Here is a 15,164-nt window from a genome sequence, read left to right as displayed (position 1 = left end):
TAGTGACATTTCTTAAACACACATTAAAGAAGAGATACTTAGGTGAAATAAATGCATTAGAGGAATAAGTTGCTAATATGTTCATTTATTCATCCATCAAAAGTTTGTGGCGCCTCGTTCTGTACCAGCCTGTCTGAAAGGTGCTAAGAACATAAAGATTAGACACGGTCCCACCTGTAAGAGTTCAAAATCTCCACGTGGAGATGAACGTGTAAATCCACAATAACTATACCAGGGGTCCCAAACCCCCCGGCCATGGACTGGTACCAGTCCATGGCCTGTTAGGAACTGGGCCGCATAGCAGGAGGTGAGCAGCAGGTGAGTGAGCAAAGCTTCACCTGTATCTACAGCTGCTCCCCATCACTTGCATTACTGCCTGAGCTCTGCCTCCTGTCAGCATTATGGTGAGTTGTATAATTATTCCATTATAAATTACAACCTAATAATAATAAAGTGCACAATAGATGTAATGCACTTGAATCATCCCAAAACTATCCCCCTGCAAACCCTGGTCCATGGAAAAATTGTATTCCATGAAACCGGTCCCTGGTGCCAAAAAGGTTGGGGACCGCTGAACTATACCATGGGATAAACTACGCTTGATGATCTCCTGAGCTGCAAAATACCTGCAATTCTTCCAGATCTTTAAGGGCAGAGCTATCTTACTCAATTTTCTATTCCTAGCACCTAGCTCAGTGCCTGGTGCACAAAAGGAGTTTCAAACATGTCTGATGAATTTGTTGCTACATCCAGTTTATTTTGAAGGCTGAGGCACCTAGAGAGACTAACTAGCTAAACACAGTGCCAGATGCTGGCTGGCTCTTTCCCTCCATGCTGACAGTGATAAGAGGTATTTTTGATGTGTGGTTGCAGGTGTGCTGCCTGCCCACGTGACCTCCTCTCTCCTCTGTTGACACAGCACAGGTCGCTCTAGGGATCTCCGTTCCTGAGCCCCTGGGGCTCCTTCCCTGCTTCTCACTTCTGTGCCTCCCAGTGCCTCTTTCCCAGGGACCTGTTGTAGCTGACAGTGTGTTTAGGCTGCTGGCTAGGAAGAAAATCCAGGAGGAAGTATGGAGGAAGCTCCTTCAGGGAAGAGGCATTTTTTTTTAAAGCCCCAAATAGAACTATTTGGCTCTTTGTTCTAAAATTACAATATGCTGAGCCGAGATGAAATTGCAGTGATAAAATGTAAGATATGCAGGCAAAAAGCTTCACCCACATAAGGCCTCACAAGATCTAACCGTTCAACCTGGGCTTAAGCAATGTTAGTCTTCGCACATAAACAGGTGCCCAGGTCACATAAAATATGCAATAAACGTGCACGTGGTGTTAGTTGTCTTTAGTAGAAGAGATGGAATTTTAGGGCATTTTAGCTCAACGTTAGTTGAATCACCTGTTGTCAGGTATTACATAGTGTAAGTATAGCCTAGTTCATACCATGCAGAGTATAAAACATGCCCAATGTTACTCCATGGCAAGATCGGTTGGTGTTACCTGCATTGTAATAAATGTGTCTCACTGACTGACACTGAGACTGAGACAGCCACAGAGGACACTTCAGTACAGTCCCTGGTAGAAATCCATACGTCACAGACGGAATTGATTGTTTATATCAGCTATGAAAATGCAAATACTAAATTACATTAGAAGGTGATACGGCACTTTATAAGCAACAATAGATAGAAGTGTTTCTCACATTAGGTGATTAACAGCTAGCCATCCATCCATTAATTCAACAAATATTAAATACTAGGTACTAGGCACTGTTTTAGATCTTGGGGTACAGTGTTAAGTAAGAGAGAAGTTTCCTTTCCTCACAGAGGTTACATTTTAAAGTGGACAGAGAACAAACAGATAAATAAAAACAAATAAGGAAAGACGAAGTGATAAATATAAGGATGAAAAACAAAACTCTAGGTGCTGTGATAGCAACTGGTGGTCAGGTTCAGCTTTTCTGAGGTGTCGACACTCAAGCTAAAATTTGAATGACAAGAAGGACCTTGCCACATGAAGATCTGGGGGAAGAATGTTCCCTGCAGAGGAAAGACAGAGTGGTGCAGAACTAGAACAAAACATTTCACAATTTGTATGGAAACACAAAAGACCCCGAATAGCCAAAGCAATCTTTTTTTTTTTTTTTTTTTTTTTTTTGCGGTACATGGGCCTCTCACTGTTGTGGCCTCTCCTGTTGCAGAGCACAGGCTCCGGACGTGCAGGCTCAGCGGCCATGGCTCACGGGCCTAGCCGCTCCGCGGCATGTGGGATCTTCCCAGACCAGGGCACAAACCCGTGTCCCCTGCATCGGCAGGCGGACTCTCAACCACTGTGCCACCAGGGAAGCCCAGCCAAAGCAATCTTGAGAAAGAAAAACGGAGCTGGAGGAATCAGGCTCCCTGACTTCAGACTATACTACAAAGCTACATAATCAGACAATATGGTACTGGCACAAAAACAGAAATATAGATCAATGAAACAGGATAGAAAGCCCAGAGATAAACCCACGCACATATGGTCACCTTATCTTTGATAAAGGAGGCAAGAATATACAGTGGAGAAAGGAAAGCCTCTTCAATAAGTGGTGCTGGAAAAACTGGACAGTTACATGTAAAAGAATGAAATTAGAACACTTCCTAACACCATACACAAAGATAAAGTCAAAATGGATTAAAGACCTAAATGTAAGGCCAGACACTGTTAAACTCTTAGAGGAAAACATAGGCAGAACACTCCATGACATAAATCACAGCAAGATCCTTTTTGACCCACCTCCTAGAGAAAGGGAAATAAAAACAAAAATAAACAAATGGGACCTAATGAAACTTCAAAGCTTTTGCACAGCAAAGGAAACCATAAACAAGACCAAAAGACAACCCTCAGAATGGGAGAAAATATTTGCAAATGAAGCAACAAAGGATTAGTCTCCAAACTTTATAAGCAGCTCATGCAGCTCAATATCAAAAAAACAAACAACCCAATCCAAAACTGGGCAGAATACCTAAATAGACATTTCTCCAAAGAAGATATAGACTGCCAACAAACACATGAAAGAATGCTCAACATCATTAATCATTAGAGAAATGCAAATCAAAACTACAATGAGATATCATCTCACACCAGTCAGAATGGCCATCATCAAAAAATCTACGAACAATAAATGCTGGAGAGGGTGTGGAGAAAAAGGAACCCTCTTGCATTGTTGGTGGGAATGTAAATTGATACAGCCACTATGGAGAACAGTATGGAGGTTCCTTAGAAAACTAAAAATAGAACTACCATATGACCCAGCAATCCCACTACTGGGCATATACCCTGAGAAAACCAGAATTCAAAAAGAGTCATGTACCACAATGTTCATTGCAGCTCTATTTACAATAGCAAGAACATGGAAGCAACCTAAGTGTCCATCGACAGATGAATGGATAAAGAAGATGTGGCACACACATACAATGGAATATTACTCAGCCATTAGAAGAAATGAAATTGAGTTATTTGTAGTGAGGTGGATGGACCTAGAGAATGTCAGAGTGAAATAAGTCAGAAAGAGGAAAAATACCATATGCTAATATGGAATCTAAAAAAAGAAAAAAAATGGTCATGAAGAACTTAGGGGCAAGACAGGAATAAAGACACAGACCTACTAGAGAATGGACTTGAGGATATGGGGAGGGGAAAGGGTAAGCTGGGACAAAGTGAGAGAGTGGCATGGACATATATACACTACCAAATGTAAAATAGATAGCTAGTGGGAAGCAGCCACATAGCACAGGGAGATCAGCTTGGTGCTTTGTGACCACCTAGGGGGTGGAATAGGGAGGGTGGGAGGGAGGGAGACTCAAGAAGGAAGAGATATGCGATATATGTATAACTGATTCACTTTGTTGTAAAGCAGAAACTAACACACCATTGTAAAGCAATTATACTCCAATAAAGATGTTAAAAAAAATCAGTCCCTATGCTCACCTCTGTTTAAACATCTGTCAAATAAAATAATAACTGTTTAAAAAAAAAAAGACAGAGTGGGGACAGCAGGCAATGAGGCTGTTGTGCAAGAGGAATAGAGAGCAGAGCGGTGCCCCTGGAGCTTGTGAGGGGATTAGGCGCAGAAGGAGAACCAGGTGCCAAGTCATGAGGCAGGATGATGACTAAAAAATATGAGGGTTTAAGAATGGAATAGAATGTGAAATAGAAGGAATATTGGCAACAGTGATATAAAAATGGAGACTTTGGAAAAATTCAGCTTGCTCCAGGCATGGTTTTCACCTGGGTCTTACTAGTGTTTGGAACAGTCTCTGATGAAGCCAGTCTGTGGTGCCATTCTTTATTGGTCTTGAAATGAAGAATGTGGCACTTTTAGTTCTCTTAAGAATCTTAGACTCTAATATAGTGTCTATAGTTTACCACTTCTTCCTTGATTACCAACGTAATACATGTTTATGACAGAACATTTGGAAAATATAGATAGCGAATGGAAGAAATCACTCCAAATCCAGCCACCCAAGGATAACTACTGTTAAGGTTAGGGCACAGACTCTCTTTATGCTTATACAGTGCAGTGATCAGAATATGGGCTCTGGAGTCTGGGTGAAAATCATGACTTTGTAACTTGCTAAATGAGGGTTGTTCATTTTCAGTCTATCTTAATTGCTTATAAAATGCCACATAAGTGTCTGCAATATCTTTAAGCCTCAGTTTTCTCATCTGCAGAATGAAAATAGTAATATTACCTTCCTCATAAGACTGCTGGGAGGATTAAATGAGAATCCACGCAAAGCTCCCAAGGGAGTGCCTCGCACACAGTATGTATTCTAACATGTTAGGTATTAAGCTACTATCATTTTACCAAGTTGGGATCATATTGTAAAACTGTCAGTAAATAAATTATTCTAACATGTTAGGTATTAAGCTACTATCATTTTACGAAGTTGGGATCATATTGTAAAACTCAGTATATAAATTATTCCAATTATCACTAGACATTTTTACACGATGTTAAATATTTTTCTATGATGTAGTTTTTAATGGTTACATAGCATTTTATTGTAGAGATATTAACTTAGTTAATTCTCTGTAATGGGACACTTGAGCTGTTCCCAAATTTTCACTATTTAAAAAAATTCTACAGATAAAGTGTTGCAAACTTTCATGATTATTTCTCTAGCATAAATTCTGAGAAGTGGCTGGGTCAAGGGACATGTATATTTCCAAGATTCGGATCCGTTTTATTATGTCTTCTACTATGGATTTAGATTAAACTCTGGATAAGAGTAACGCTGGGAAGTAAGTAGTTCACATGTGTGTGCCGTTTTGAAGGTCTGATATACCATCAGCTTAGTGAAACACAACCCCCGCCCCCATGCCTCGTGCCTATTTTCCCCACACCTGTTCACACCTTCCCGTCAGCATCATCCTCCCTCATTCCTTAAGGAAGCTTCTCAGTTCCAGGCTTCCAGCTGAGCAAATGTGCTTACAATTTTCTGCTTTGCTGGGAATTCTGTACTTACCATTCACTTCACTTGAAGATACAAACGTATAGCATTTAGTATATTAGACATCCAAGCCCCTCATCTTATAATGAAGAAATTGAAGTAGAAGGGAGCAAATGTCTTGTCTGAGTTGGTCATCTGGTCCATGCCATTGTTAGACAACTACTCAAAGCTAGCTCATTCCTTTATCTCTTGTACCTAGTTCAGCAGCCAGCACAAATGTTTGCTGAATGACTACTTCAAGTAACTTAAAGCATTTTAGGATTTTGCAGCTGGAAAGGACCATAGAGGTGTGGAAAAATGAGACTTATATTGGTTAATGAGATGTTTGTTGTTATTTAGTTATTAGCAACAAGATGGAATAACAACTCTGGTCTCTCAATTCCAAAGAGACAAGGGGAAGCCAGGAGAAAACAAGGCTTCCCTGGGGTGAATGGGCGTCATGTAGAGAAGAGATTCACCTAATTTTGCCTTGTTCCAGAGAGGGCAAAGCCAGAGGTAAGAAAACTGGTAGTTGCTTGTAGTCCAATTTCAGCCTAATTCAGGGAAGAACTTCTTTAATTGTTAGGACTGTCGAAAACTGAAAACAGGTTTTCTTGAAAAGTGAGTTGCCCTTAATTGAAAATGTTCAAGTAGAAACAGGTATGTTTGAATAAATAATTTGTCAAGTATGTTTGAAAAGAAAAAAAAATTGTTTTGTATACCTGGTTGGGATAGATGACTTCTAAGGTCTCTACCAAAACTAAGATTAACTGACTTTATGAATAGATAGATACACAGATGGACAATTTTTTCCTTGTTGATATGTTACTTTGTAACTAAGTCTTTGTAATTAAGTCTTGAGTTTGAACTCATTGTCTCATTATAAATGGGACCCGAGAAACTAACATACCACTGTAAAGCAATTATACTCCAATAAAGATGTTAAAAAAAATAAAAATAAATGGGACCAGATAAATTATAAAGTCTTTACTGCCCCAAGATTCTATGGTTCTAAATCATCTTCTTTTTAATGCTAATTCAGTGTCCTATACACAGTAGGAGCTCAAAAGAAACTTAAATTAGCTCTTAAGTCTGGAAGAATCTACATTTAAGATAAACTGAGCTACAGGCCCCATGCAGTTGAACTTAATTGAACTCAGCTGGTCTCAATCAAATCTATCAGTTGATCACGTTCAAGAGCACTAAATATGCCTTAACTTTTATTTTAATTAAAAAGGTTAAAATTAAAAGAAGAAATTTGGGTGGATTGTATTGTGATGAGATAAAAGTGTTCTCTTATTAGGTTTCTGAATGATGATAGGAAATTTGGCTGGAATTATTTCCTAGAATATAAAGAATCTTTTTAATATTAAATTGCAAGTGTGATTTAATTGCACTTCAAGTATGGAGTTACTGAAAGACTGCCCATAGTATAATAATTTCAGCCAAATTCTAGAGGTAAGATGGCCACATAAATGAACCATATTACAGGAATACTTTCAAGTTTCAAGATTTCACATCAGTAATAGAAATAGAGGTCCCGGCAAGTTCATACTTGGGTTGGGTGAAAAGCTCAACTCTCAAATAGCCTTCTAGCAAAGCTTTGGTGAGAATCATAGATGGCACCTGTGATGCACTCTTTGCGCTTTTACCCAGGAAGGAAATGCATAAAAAACAGCAAAGGATGCTTTTTTCTGGCTTCCCTTTTCCCTTTCTTTCCTCCTTCTCTCTCCCTCTATCTCTCTTTAGAAGGCTAAATAAGGAAAGTAATGTTCAAATTAAATATTTCATTTATCAACATTGTCATTGTTTTGGACACCCTTAACAGTAAAATAAATTATGGCTCAAGTCAAGATGGGCTATCCATTGATTAGAATATCTCAGCCCTGCCTTTTTCCCCCACCCAGTTAGGAAAATGTATACTATTTCAGGGGTAGTAAAACCGTCTATGTTTCAGACATTGAGCTAGATGCCAGAGAGATAAAAACATCAGGCATGAACCCTGGCTTCACAGAAGCATAGCAAATGCATAGCATAGGTTCATCATGGGATACACGCAAGACTCAGAGTTTTCTGACCCAAGACTCCAGAAGTCACTACTAATCTACCACAGAATTGGCATAAGAGGTGACATCTATTAGTCACCCTGGGTGGGAAGTCAAAAGTTCTCTGGTGGGCTGCCCTGGTGGCGCAGTGGTTGGGAGTCCACCTGCCGATGCAGGGGACACGGGTTCGTGCCCCGGTCCGGGAAGATCCCACATGCCGCAGAGCAGCTGGGCCCGTGAGCCATGGCCGCTGAGCCTGCACGTCCGGAGCCTGTGCTCCGCAACGGGAGAGGCCACAACGGTGAGAGGCCCACGTACGGCAAAAAAAAAAAAAAAAGTTCTCTGGTAACACGTCTCATTCCAACAATCATAGTCATGATTATTTCATGTCTATAAAGACCCATTTAATATGTATCCTGAAATTTGATTTTTTTGAATTCCACTCTCAGAAACATAAAACAGAAAAACAAACCAAAAAACTTACCTCCACTGCTGCTTTTGCCCTTTCAAATTCCTCTTCTAAGGAGTGGTTTCTGGAAAGCAATGCACTTCCCCAGCGTTGTTCTTTGGTCAGTCGAGCCTGAAATAAACCAAACACATGGTGTTATCATTTCGGAATCACACAATACAAAAATGCAAGTATTTTTCCTTTTCCCATAGTCCCCTAGAGTTTAAGAAGCACCTGCAACTGATGCCATTTTTGGAGTACTTTGCAAGCATGAGGGTGTCCAAACTGGGAGGATGCATGCATGCGTCTTCAAACAGTGAGTCTCAGCCCTGGTCATATTAAAAACAACGCCCAGGCCCAACCTCCCAAAGACCTTACTTTTCATTGGTCTTGGTTCAAGGCATTGATATTTTAGTAAGTCTCCCCATGTGATTCTAATATGCAGCTAAGATGGAGAATCTCTATTAGTAGGCTAGACCTGGAAGCTGATGTTCGAGATTTCAGCTTGTTAGGAGGACCAGCCTCAGGTGAAACTGTGAAAGTTGCAGACAGGGAAGGTAGCTGCTAGGTCTTTCTCCTTATACTCAGCTGAGCTTCATGCCAAATTCTCTTTCCTTTGCCTTATCTCTACTGGCACACATCTGTCTCACGTCCCATTTCCTAAGGACATTGCTCTCTGCTCAATAATAGTCACTTAGATAAAATCATGTCTGATAATGCCAACTGCTTTGTCACAATTAACAGGCAATGTGATATACATCTTAACTTAGCTAAATGCAAATATTTCCAGAAGACCCCCCACAAAGAGTTTGCTGGAATTTAAAAAATGTTATTATTTTAAATTTCACAAACAATGAATATTCTTTTTGAAAAAAAATTAATCATGGAAAATAAGAGGTGTAATTCTAGACCTTTTTTCTTTGAAGTTACATATATTTATGCACCCATAGATAGAATATCGCAACGTCTTTCAAAAAGCTTTTTGAAACATAAATGGTATGCTGTTCTGTGGTTTACCTTTTTCTACTCAACAATGTACCTTGGAGAGTCTCCACATTTTGTACTTACAGATCTACCTCAGTCTTTCCCCAGGGATTTCCTAGTAAGTATATACGGTACTTCGATTAGCGCTCTATGAGCATTCAGAGTGTTTCGATATTTCTCCACGTAACTGCTTGCTTTCTTCTCTATTTTCTTTCTCTGCTGTGAGGTCCACGTGAATAAGATTTTGTCTGATAACTTTTGTACTGCCCCATCCCAAGCCCAGGGCCTGACAAGTGATGCATGCCCCAAGGATGCCTGTGGATGGACTGCGGGAGGAGGGATTGCACTGCTAAGGCAGCTAGGTCTGGGGAGAAGGAGGAGAGAGGCTTGGAGTGGAGTCCCCCGCCCCCTTTCATTGCAGGGCAGGCGTGGCTCCTCGGCCAGATGGTACATTGCTGTCCTGCAAGGATGCTCAACCTCCACTTCTATGGGAATTACTTGAACAGGCTTGGGTCCCACCCCAGACCAATGAAGTGACCTCTGAAGGTGGGGCCCAGGAATTAAATTAAGTTTGAAAATTATATTAAGTTTGAAAAGCTCCTGTGGTGATTTTGAAGAGCAGTCATGTTTGAGAACCAAAACTATAGTGAAACTTTGCTCTTCACCCAGCACTTACCATCTATTCCGCTCAGCTGCTTTTCATTCTTTCTCCACCATCCCCGGTCCTCAGGAGGAACCCCCCTCTTTAATGATTACACAGTGGGAATACCAGGGCTCACTAAATGCCAGATGCTGCTTCAAGTCCTTTACTTACTACAACTCATGTTGTCTTTTCAGCAGCCTGAGGTGGGTCCTACCATTAACTCCGCAACTTTGAGGCACAGAGAGCAATTAAGTAATTAACTAAAACTTGCCCCTAGTCTCACAGCTAGTTAAGTGGTAGGGCTGGTGCTTCTGGGCCATGTGCCTAACCACTGGACGCACTGCCTCTCACAGGAGGCTGTGCTCAACTGGCCACTTTAGGAAGATGCAAAACATAGAAAAGCTGTCCCTTGGAGTTTCATGCATGGTTGAGGGTGTTAGCCAAGAAGCCGTCTAAAAGAGTGTGGGCTGAAAATAAAAATAAAGTAATAGGAAAATTTCTGAGCATAAATAACAGTCTTAGACTGCATTTTGCTTTAATGAATGTGAAAGGTTAATTTATTTGAACATTAATATATGTTTTCTCCTCCTTGATATATTTATTCCCTGCTGTATCCCTGGCATCTCCTGCAAATAGTTGGTGCTCCATAAAAAGTCAGCAAATATTGGTTGAAAATATGCTGTCAGAGAATATATGAATGACTGAATTAAAGATATTTCTCTCAAGGTCTCCTGGCCAGTCTGGAGTCTAAAGAGGGTTTATAGGAGATTGGGAGGGATTTGTTTTTTTGTCCTGTGCCTGGAGTGGCAGAGCTCTGTGCTAGCAAGCCCTGGTTCTGGGGGTGGGGAGTGGCTGCAGGATGCCCAGGTGGGGTGCCTAGTAAAGAGCAAGGCCTGTGAGCAGCTCAGGGTTGAGACCTCTGGAGCAGCGCCTGTGGTCCGAAACGGGAGGGCCATGAGGGCTGGTCGGGGCCTGCCCTGGCAACAGTGCCTTGCTCTCTGGTGGGCCAGACCCAGTGGCCATCATGAACAAGCACCCTCCCGTATTCTCTGGGCCCTGTGGAAGCTACTACCTTATTCTAACCCAGACAATCGAGGCAGGAAGGGGGAGACTGATACAGGTTCCAGAGATCAGAATGTGAACATATCTTTTGGGGGGCCACCATTCAGCCCACTTCAACCCTCATCTGACGCTCTTGGGTGACAATATATTTGATTAACAAATATAAAGGTGCAGATGATTTATAACCTTTTAGAATTGATAGCTTGTTGGGGTGTTATAGCCTGGTAGAGAAGTTAACCCCAAAGATGACAGGACTTTACTGTCATGTAGAAAGTTAATCAGTCTTACATCTAACTTGGTAAACTTATTTTGGCATTTCTTTCCCAACTGGCTATATACATCTCTGTTCCTTAATCCTTTGCTTTTGGAACCAACTCTTTTGTCTTCCTGCTGGTTCCTTCATGAATGAAATAAACAAATAAATTTTTAAACATGTGGGCACGTAGTAAGAAATAAACTTTGTGCATTTATATAATAATGTCATGAATGACATTAGGAGAAGAAAGAGAAAGCACTCATATTTTTTCCCAAGGCACCTCCTTTTATTAGAGGCACTTTTCACCAGTGAAATATGATCTGCCTTTCCTGTGAAGCCTGACCTAACAGGACTCCATTACTGTCACTGGCTTCCCTTCATCAATGTTTCATGACCCAAGTGGATTATGAATCACAGGATGCAAAGCGTACCATATATCAGGAAGAAGAGGGAAATCTCTCTCTCAGGATTCTAGACTTACAGTTCATATTCTCTTTTCTGCCTAAAACAGCAAGTGTAAATAGAATCTTACTGTGCAAATGAAATTTTATTTTGATAGTACAGTTACTATTTAGGTAAGTGCTATTTTCCACATTGATAGAAAAGCTTTATGTTATTACTGATTCAAATATTATCTACCTCACATTTTAAAGACATTTATTTTGCCCAAGGAAGCATAAAGTAAATGTTATAAAAGATAAGAAGGTAGTGAATGTAAACAGAGGTACTTTTCAAGCTGAGAGTAGTATACATCTAAAGGTTCTGAGACTTTTTAGCAACTCAGCAGCGTGCCCAGACATGCTGATTTAGGACTGAGAATGAAATACAGACTATAACACATAGTGAAGATCAGCCTTCTTTTCGAACAACACTTTTTAAAAAAATTTACATCTAATTTCATGACAGGCAAAACTGTAATATGGGAAAACATATAAATAATGCTTGTAAACTGCAGGTATTTCTTAGTGTTTAACTAGAGGAATGATACACAGGACAGTTACACATGTAAGTCTGAGTTGCAGTTATTTTGGTAGCACAATGACTATAATAGCAGTTCTCAAGCTTTAGCATGCATTGGAATCACCTGGAGGTCATGTTCAACCACCCTTTGCAGGGCTCCGCGCCCATGGGTTTCTGAGACAGTAGGTGTGGGGTGGGCCGTAGAATCGTCTTTTCTAACAAGTTCCCAGGTGATGCTGATACTGCTGGTCCAGGCACCACACTGTGAGAACTGCTGATCCAAAAATTGACATTATGTGCACGTAGGTTGCACGTAGGTGGAACTCTGGAGTTCACAAATATACTCTGATATAGGCGTTTCTTTTCTTCTATGCATGATTTTGAAAAATGCTCCACAGTTAACAGCAACCTCCTGGAAATGCCTTGGCTTTAAAAACAGCATTTTAATTGGTTTAAGCTAATCGGATTTTAGGGTATTACAGTCTCCAAAGAAGAAAGCATTTAATTCCCCCAGCTGTTGATTGCACTGAATGATCGGCACTAGGTGAAGGGAAAGAAGAAAGAATTAAATAACCCTAAAAATAATATTATGCTTTGTTCTCTTTATTCAAAATTATGACTGTGATCAAAATTATGATTTGCAAATGACTGTATTTGTGGCTGTCATTGTCCTAGCATAATTTTGTTGGCTACCCTCAGTAGCAGTTGTTGATAGCTTTCCATACAATTGCTAGAGATCTTCCACAGAAACACATTTTAAAAAAGCTCAGCATCTTTCCAAAAGAAATTGAAGGAGAAAAGGGATCTGCTTAACTGTAGAAAAGAAAAATATAACAACTAGCAGACCTTATATAATGGCCATTAAAAGCATACTCGCAGGCTTCCCTGGTGGCGCAGTGGTTGAAAGTCTGCCTGCCGATGCAGGGGACATGGGTTCGTGCCCTGGTCCGGGAAGATCCCACATGCCCCGGAGCGGCTGGGCCCGTGAGCCATGGCTGCTGGGCCTGCGCATCTGGAGCCTGTGCTCCGCAACGGGAGAGGCCACAACAGTGAGAGGCCCACGTATCGTAAAAAAAAAAAAAAAAAAAAAAAAAAAAAGCATACTCTCTGCCTGGGGTCAAATCCTGGTTTACCATTTACTATTAATGGTGACCTTGGACAAATTAATCTCTATAATCCTCATTTGTTGTTGTTTTTTTCTTGGCTGTGTCATGCGGCCTGTGGTATCTTAATTCACAAACCCCAGGGCCCTTGGCAGTGAAAGCATGGAGTCCTAACCATTGGACCTCCAGGGAATTCCCAGTTCTCAGTATTCTCATCTGCCAAGTGTATATTCACTTATGGAGTCCATGTAAGACTCCAGTGCAATAATTCATGTAAATAATACACACAAAATGCTCAGTACATAGGAAGTGCTCAATAAAATTGGCTTTTGGGACTTCCCTGGGAGTCCAGTGGTTAAGACTACACCCTCCCAATGCAGGGGGCACGGGTCTGATCCCTCCCAATGCAGGGGGCACGGGTTTGATCCCTGGTTGGGGAACTAAGATCCTGCACGTCGGCGACGTGGCCAAAAAAAGAAAAATAAACAACAAAAAAATTGGCTTTTGTTATTATCATTTTTCTGGTTAGCGCTTATCAGGTGTGACTTTGGAAATTCATTTTAAAAATCTGTGTTTAGAACACTTTTGTTTAGTGGTTTTTACAGACAAGTTGGACTCATGCTAGAAGAGATCTTCTGAACACTTGCCTCATTAAGATGGTCAGGATATTTTTTCTCAATCAGTCAACAGACATTTATCATTGAAAGCATACAAAAAACCTGTACCTTATGTGTCAAGAGCAAATTCCCAAAGTTTTGTGCAAAGGTGGGCAGCACATGGTTCCCATCTTCCTCCAACTATGAAATTCTGTTATGGAACACCAAGGCAAGTCAGGGCTGATTTTTAAAGGGGATGGACAGTCTATTAGCATACTACATAACTAAAAATTATTTTTGGAACTAGCCTCAAAATGATAAAAGAATAAAAATTTGTCCTTTTTTTCTGTCCTTTAATCATTAGCTTCTACTTTTGAATTTTGTAATTTGACAAACATTTTGTTTCTCCTTTTTGTTAGCATCCCTTATTTTTTCACTTTAAAAAGTATTTGGTGAGTACCTAGTATGTGTAGATTTTCTACTATGCTGAAAATGATCTTCAGATTTCTTTCCGTCCTTTTTGCTTTCCTGCTGTTCTTTTTTTTCCTGCCTTCTTTGCTTTGTTCCTTTCTTCCATCTTCGCTTGCTTTCTTCCTCATTGGCAGCTCACTGTGTGTGGCCAGGAGGGGAAAAGGGATATTGATGTGGCTCCTGTGCTGTCCTCCGAAAAGCAAAACTGTATTTACAGTGTACTATGTAACTGTTTCTACTAGACATAAAGGTCTTCATACTTCTTATATTCTCTCTCATCTTTCTAACTTTTCCACTGCCTCACTTATGGCTTTACGGATAGTAGACATTCAATCTCATTTGTTGAATTGAAATGGAACAAAATGGAAGCCATTAGCATTTCTAAGAGTAAGAGGTTGAGAATGAATTTGGGAGGGGAGGCACGAAATTGTGTATGGCCTCAGATCGGGTGACAATCCTAATTCATCTTACAAAGTTTCTGGAGGAAAGTGATATTCTTTAAAATCACTTAACTCATATTAACCCTATAAACTAAGTAATAATCAGGGCTTGCAATGAGAAGGGAAATCGATGGTCTTGTAAGTTCTCTTAGGCGGATAAGCTAGATGTGGCTGATAGGAGGTGATGTGTGATGAAGAACAAGGGCTTTAGAAGCTGATGGGTGTGATTTGAATGCTGGGTCCTCTCCATTCTAGCTGAGTCACCTTGGGAAAATTACTTCTGTTCTCTAAGATGCATTTCTCGTCTGAGAAATGGCGATAACATGAACTCCCAAGATTATTGTAAACATTTCAAATAATATATTAGAAATATCTTACATTTCTATTAACATGCATTTTCTTTTACATTATTCCTTTAAAAATTTAGAAAACATATCTGCACTTTTAAAGTTTAGATTGTTCTGGTTTGGGATACTGCCAACTTGATGGAATTTTGACAATGTGGAAAGAAGCATTTGCTCTGCCCAAATCAGCAAAATCAGAGCGTTACAAGATTGTGACTCAGTATTTGGAGAGCCTGGCTGCCCCACCTTCTCACGAAGTCCAGCTTAGGGCGGCAAGAGCCTGTGCTGGAGCGCTCCTTCCAGGGTCCAGACTTGAAAAAGAAACGCGTGAACCATCACTCTCTGGC

General features: G+C 40.5%; 1 protein-coding gene across 7 annotated transcripts in view; it reads right to left on the bottom strand.

Annotated features, from left to right (window-relative positions):
• The window catches only part of PEX5L (peroxisomal biogenesis factor 5 like), a gene marked incomplete at both ends in the record, with an annotated part of 183,943 nt that overhangs the window by 56,466 nt on the left and 112,313 nt on the right, over positions 1-15,164 (bottom strand). For all 7 annotated transcript variants that reach the window (XM_082840546.1, XM_082840545.1, XM_082840548.1 and 4 more), the window contains one exon: positions 7,995-8,090. In XM_082840546.1, coding sequence (XP_082696672.1) covers positions 7,995-8,090 — 96 coding nt within the window. The remainder of the gene's footprint in view (positions 1-7,994; positions 8,091-15,164) is intronic.

The sequence above is a fragment of the Leucopleurus acutus genome, assembly GCF_964270905.1.
Source record: "Leucopleurus acutus genome assembly, chromosome: 5".
Lineage (NCBI taxonomy): Eukaryota > Metazoa > Chordata > Mammalia > Artiodactyla > Delphinidae > Leucopleurus > Leucopleurus acutus.
The sequence above is the reverse complement of the archived record's forward strand: the minus strand, read 5'-3'. Positions and strand labels throughout refer to the sequence as shown.